The 6,076-nt window shown below is 42.9% G+C and overlaps 1 protein-coding gene across 1 annotated transcript; it reads right to left on the reverse strand.

The window, feature by feature from the left end:
- Positions 1 to 878: 878 nt before the first annotated feature.
- Positions 879 to 4,077, reverse strand: LOC116678450 (uncharacterized). Its single transcript, XM_032508375.1, has 5 exons — positions 4,060 to 4,077; positions 3,912 to 3,958; positions 3,283 to 3,391; positions 2,864 to 3,037; positions 879 to 2,460 (listed from the first exon to the last, which is right to left on the reverse strand). Exons 1-5 carry the CDS (start codon positions 4,060 to 4,062, stop codon positions 1,828 to 1,830), a joined length of 966 nt encoding a protein of 321 aa, XP_032364266.1. The 5' UTR covers positions 4,063 to 4,077; the 3' UTR covers positions 879 to 1,827.
- Between the last annotated feature and the right edge of the window lie 1,999 nt (positions 4,078 to 6,076).

A 6,076-nucleotide genomic window follows, 5' to 3' on the forward strand; every position in this document is an offset into this window, starting at 1 on the left:
GTAACAATCAGGGAACCATCTGCCTCCTTCTAGATATCATTTTTCATAGTTTCTATCGACAGTTTATCTGATCACAGCCAAACGTTTACGTCCGATAGACTCCACAGTTACATGTCTGCGACCGATTCAGACCAACCATGATGTCTGAAGAGTTAAAACTGGAGGAGAGAGAGACATTTGTTCGAAAAACTTTCAGAGAGTCATACTGCAGCCCCCCCTCTATATGCTCCTCTCTAACTCTCACCATCTGCCACATACACACACACGTTTCTATGTTAAAGTATGACGATACAGCATGGTCCCAAAGAGGGGGGGTTTGGAGCGATGTTGAGCGATTTCCCGAACATTTCCCATTTAAGTTATTGAGAAATTTTTACTCAGTTTTTGCCAATTTTGTGAAAACCGCACACCAAATCTCTTAGAAAGGTCATGGCACACCATTCCCGATCATTACACACGTTTCCATGTATTGTGTGTGCGGGTGTTGGCAACGCTCCGGGACTAGTAGTGGGACAAAAAACAGGCGTAATAATAATAAGTGTGGGCAATAATAATAGCTATTGCAACAATCGGCGCACTGAACTAGTTTTCCACCTCATGTTTAATGCTGGTTTGAAGAACATGATGTTTGTTTCCACCTGGTTCTTTACTGTGGTCAGTGGTGAAGCTTCTTGTTTTCATGTGTGATAGACCTACATGTCAGCTGACTTTTTAAAGAAAACAGGAGTGATGCTGATGGTCTCACCTTTCCACCAGGGGAGATTGACATGCAGGTTGTTTACATGTTGTGTTTAAGGGAACATGGAAGTGAAGACGAGGAAGAGAATGACTTGTAGAGAGGAGGTGAGGAGATCAAATCAAAAGAAGTTATGAACCACTTTTCATCACCATCATTTTATTGTAAACAACATGATACATTTATTGTTTACATCCTGGCATGCTTTACTTAAACACTTCACACATTTCATTTTATTTGATCTGAAGATTCCCAAAGAGACTCCACCCTGAAGATGAAGGACGAGTCAGACCATCAGGTCCAACAGGACCGGCTGGACCCATCCGTGCATTCATATCTTTATTGTTATGGTAACAGCTGTGATCACATGACCTCCACGCTCATTAACCAGGTCTACACTTTAATAAAGAATCATCTTCACGGGTAATAAAGGACCAGATGAAGTCTTCTCATCAATATTTAATATTCAATCAATACAAAGGCAGAAGATCCATGTTCTGTTCTTCTTTACAAGGTAAATCAACATCGAGAGCAGATCTGAGTCTCACGCTCAGATTTAAACATTTTACGACATAACTGTCATACTGAAATTAGTAAAATCCATGAAATAATAAGGTTTATCATAACAAACAATAACAGGAGATGGAAATCATTTTAGAAACGTTGTAGCTAGCTATGGTTGTTTGATGCTAACGTTAGCTCAAAACACCTTTCAACTGACCTTTGTTGTGTTTGATGCTAACTTGTAGCTAAGCTAGCAGTGAACCAACTTGGTTAAGTAGGTCCATTTTTACTGGGTTGACGTTACAGAAGTCTCTCGTTAGCATCTCGTTAGCATCTCGTTAGCATCTCGTTAGCATCTCGGAGGCTACTTCAGACGCTAAAGAAGTCTCTCATTAGCATGTCGTTAGCATCTTGTATGCTATTTGTCGCAAATTGACGCATGCGCGACTCAAATCTGCGCTCTCCTCACATCGTGCAGTGACAGTATTATCGAATCACCATAAATGAAATTCCCACTCATGTATTGGCAACAAATCAAATTGGGACAAAAGCACTGATTCAGTCCCCCCCCCCCTTTTAAATCTGACTTACTGTGGGATATAGAACTGATCTGTCCATCGAGTAAATCCGTCAAAGGCCCGCACCAAACGTCTAAGCGCATCACGGACGCTTGTTTCAGCCCTCGCTCTGTCCCCACCAGGTGGTGGGGGTATTTGGGCTCTAACTGATCCATCACCTCCAAACAACCGGCTCAGACTTTCAGCTTCAGAACAGTTGCCATGGGGGAATACACCTGTTTCAGTTGTCGTCAAACCGAACAACTCACCACATGATTTACAAGGAGGCTTGAACCCTCCGTCATAGAGATCAAAGGTTTCACACCGGACCTGATCTGGAACTCTGATGGTTCCATCGAAATATGGCTTTCTGACAAATCTCCTAGTATTTGGCTCTGGATAGAAGGTCATCACTGCCCCAGCTACGTATTCGTGCCACATGCTGAGACAGGAAGCACCAATCAGGATTTTCTTTGCTACAGCGCCATCAGTGGACATGGAGACTCCGTAGGACCTGACTGAACCTGGGCTTCTACTCTGAGAAACACAGAGGGTTTTGGAGACCAGAGGCTTTTTGTTACCGCCCCCCCTCAGTCCACCAACAAACCCTCGCAGCTCCTCTCTGATTTCTCTTTCGTTGTCTCGTCCAGCCTGGTGGACAACCTGCAAGAAATCAAATATTACCGAGCTGCTGGAGCTCCAATCATTCAGCTTCATGTCGGTTAATGTTCCTGATCATGAAACAATCATAGTCACGCTTATTTTAGTCACTATTAATAAATAAACATAAATCAGGATTCCTCGTTAACTTTGGTAAGATGTTACATTTAATGAAGATAAAAAACACTGAAAGCAGTTAAATAAATCAACATTACCTTCACATGTTTCCTGTTTGAAGGTAATGAGCAGATTAATCTTTCTCCTCCATTAATAAGCTTAAAATCACCATCAGTGGTTTATTATTATTATTATCTGTAATATGTGGAGACGTGTTTAGGTGAAGAAGCAACTCTTTACAACTTTAAGAAGAAGAGTTGTGTTATCGTTTGAGAAAGAATCCTCTTACCATGTCGAGCAAACATGAAAATGGACTCCGCCGGGGTACCTCAGAGGAATAGAGGGCAAAAGGTCGAGAGTATTGGCTCTCTAGCGCACTTAGCACCTCATCATCACTCAGAATCTTTTCTGGGGAAAATGGCGGCGTGTGGATCTTTCCCAAGAAGAAGATGCTGTGAAGAACCTGTGAAGTCCAAACACAGTCAGAGAGGTGTGTCAGTGTGTGTGTTGTGTGTAACGAGCAACACATTCTCCTGAACGGGTTCCTACGATCTGCTACGAAATTAAGAGGGTCATGTGACGTCGGGTGTAGTTGACGAGGAGCTAAACATCGTGAGAACAGGCTGGACTGAGAAGCTGAGTGGGTCCACATACACTGACAGGGTCCTGGATTATGGTTCTTCATTAAAACGTCTCCATCAGACATACCTCGTCCACTAATATAGTAGTAGGATGTGTACTCATCAACACCATCTCATTGATGATCAGGAAAGCATTCGTTCTGAAAGACTCTGTCTCCTCCAGGAAAGCTTCTCGTCTAAAATAATAACATAAAAATTGAGAATTAAGAAGCAGAATGCAGCGATAATGTGGTTGAGTATATCAAACATACAGTAGATCCATATATCTATACACATATATGTTAAATGCTACAGTCAAACACTACTTTAAGTTTTAGATATCAGTCTCTCCCTGAGGCGATTCAAGGATAAGACCTTTAGGGGGGCTTAGTAGCGTCCATCGCCCCCCCCCCACCCATTCATAATGAGTCAGTCGTCTCTCTGAGAGTATGTCGACCCCCCCCACCCCCCCTAGCTCTTTTAATCAGTTATTGTTTGGCCACAATCGTGCAGCCCTACAGGGAACATCCTACTACTAGCGCTAGAAACACTAAAGTTGATTATAATAATTATCATAATTCAGCTTAAGCCTCCTAAACGGGGTCTCTTTTGTCTTTCCTTTTCATAAGTTTCTCTTGAAGATAACCCTCTATACTAATTTGAAGATATAAATTTTGTTAAGCATTCCAATAACATGTCTCGGTGGTTTGGACTCACCTCTCCAGTTCAGCATCAGCAGCAGCAGAAGCTCCATCAGCAGTAGCCTTATGGAATCAGAAATAAAAGGAATATTTCAACACAACAAGATGTAAAATTGAATCATAAAGCGGTGAAATACAACGTTCATGTCCAAGCAGATACTCACCATTGTTAGTTATGAGAGACTAAGAGAAGGATCTGAAGCTGTGTTCTGATATTTAGAACGACCACGCCTTAAAGCTGGAGTTATGGGGGGGGGCTCCACACAGAACTTTCTCTGTAAGGGACCTGAGGCTCACACTGCTGTCTCTTTAAGAGAAGAGCAGGGCCAGCTGGTGGTTAGAAGTGTGTGTGTGTGTGTGTGTGTGTGATTCATGTTGTTAATGGAGAAGGAGAACCAGGAAATGAGTCAGGGGAAATGCAACGCTGCTACCGGGAACTGTACTCAACGATCAATAACCCAGCGCTGGTTTTCTGCTGCCTCCAGCTTCTTTAGAAATTAAATGTGTCTTCTGGCAAACAGCCACATGCCGAGCTGATTTCCCTTCGCAATGGGAAGATGTCCAGACGCAGAAAAATAGCATCAGGTGCTCTGGGCGGAATGAAATATTTGGCTGCAGCTGAAGGCCGTTTGAAGAGTCTGCAGGAAACAGGGAAGCATGGCGGAGGTTCCTTCAAGTTTGGGGCTGCATTTCTGCAAATGGAGTTGGCGATGTGGTCAGCATTAATGTTGTTCTCAATGCTGAGAAATACATGCAGATTCTTACCCATCATGCAATACCATCAGGGAGCCGTATGATTGGCCCCAAATTTATTATTGCCCCCTCCCCCCCACAGAGCCCTGATCCCAACATCATGGAGTGGGTCTGGGATTACATGAAGGGACAGAAGGATTTGAGAGCCTAAACCCACAGAAGATCTACCAGCCGACTTCCTTCAGAAGAACTGATGCTGTCTGGAAGGCAAAGGGGGGGTCCCACCAAATATAGATCTGGTTTAAATTCCTCATCTGTTCATTTACTGCATTTCAGAATCAGAATCAGAATCAGCTTTATTTGCCAGGTATGAGGACACATACAAGGAATTTGACTTAGGTTGGAGCAAGCCTCCGGGTGGCAGCTGTGGAACAGCACCACCACACGCTTTCCCGAAAAAGGATCAATGCAGACAGCAACATAATATACAATACATAACAACATCACAACATATTGCACAAGAAAACACACGGGACATGTGGTCATATGAGGAATTTTTTGAGGTGGCTTGGGAAGGTGGGAGAAAACGGGATGGGGGTGGGGAGTATGTGGTTTAGAGTAAGATAGTGAGTTGTGTGCGTGAATGTGAGCGTCAGACTGTCTACGCTGTTAAAAGTTCAGTTAATTCAGCCTTGTCCCTGAGGAGATAAGCCAGTGCACAGGAGGAGATAGAAGTCCAGCAGCAAGTTGTTTCCCCGCTCCGGTGAAGGGAGGGTGTGTGTGTGTGTGTGTGTGTGTCTCTCATCTTCAGCATCATACGTGCATCCAGATCATGTAGGGATTCGACAGTTCTTCCACCTTCATTGTCAGTCCAGTGGTTAGATGAAGCAACTCCACCGACTGTGTATATATATATATATATATATATATATGTATATGTATATGTATATATATACAGTGTACAGTATATATGTAAACTATCAAATTATGTTGCACATTTCTTTCAGTATTACATTGAGTTTGTTGGTCCCACTTTTGCGAATATTCGTGGTGTCTGGATGCTCAAATATGTTTTGTGGCTCTAGACAAATTCATTCTTATTTTGGGGCATTTTCAGCCTTTATTAGACAGGACAGCTGTAGACAGTAAAGGAGAGAGAGAAGGGGGGGATGATATGTTGTAAAGACAGAAAGGACTGAGTCCTTTAACATGGGACACACGCTCCCAGACACATTTCTATTAGTTGTGTTTGGGTCAGAAACAGAAATGGCTCCATGGATATTAAAGATATAGACCAGAGACTACATGGATATTAAAGATATAGACCAGAGACTACATGGACAGTAAAGATATAGACCAGAGACTACACGGACAGTAGAGCTATAGACCAAAGACTACATGGACAATAGAGCTATAGACCAGAGACTACATGGACAGTAAAGCTGTAGACCAGAGACTACATGGACAGTAAAGCTGTAGACCAGAGAC

Source organism: Etheostoma spectabile, unplaced genomic scaffold, assembly GCF_008692095.1.
Source record: "Etheostoma spectabile isolate EspeVRDwgs_2016 unplaced genomic scaffold, UIUC_Espe_1.0 scaffold00007395, whole genome shotgun sequence".
Taxonomy (NCBI): domain Eukaryota; kingdom Metazoa; phylum Chordata; class Actinopteri; order Perciformes; family Percidae; genus Etheostoma; species Etheostoma spectabile.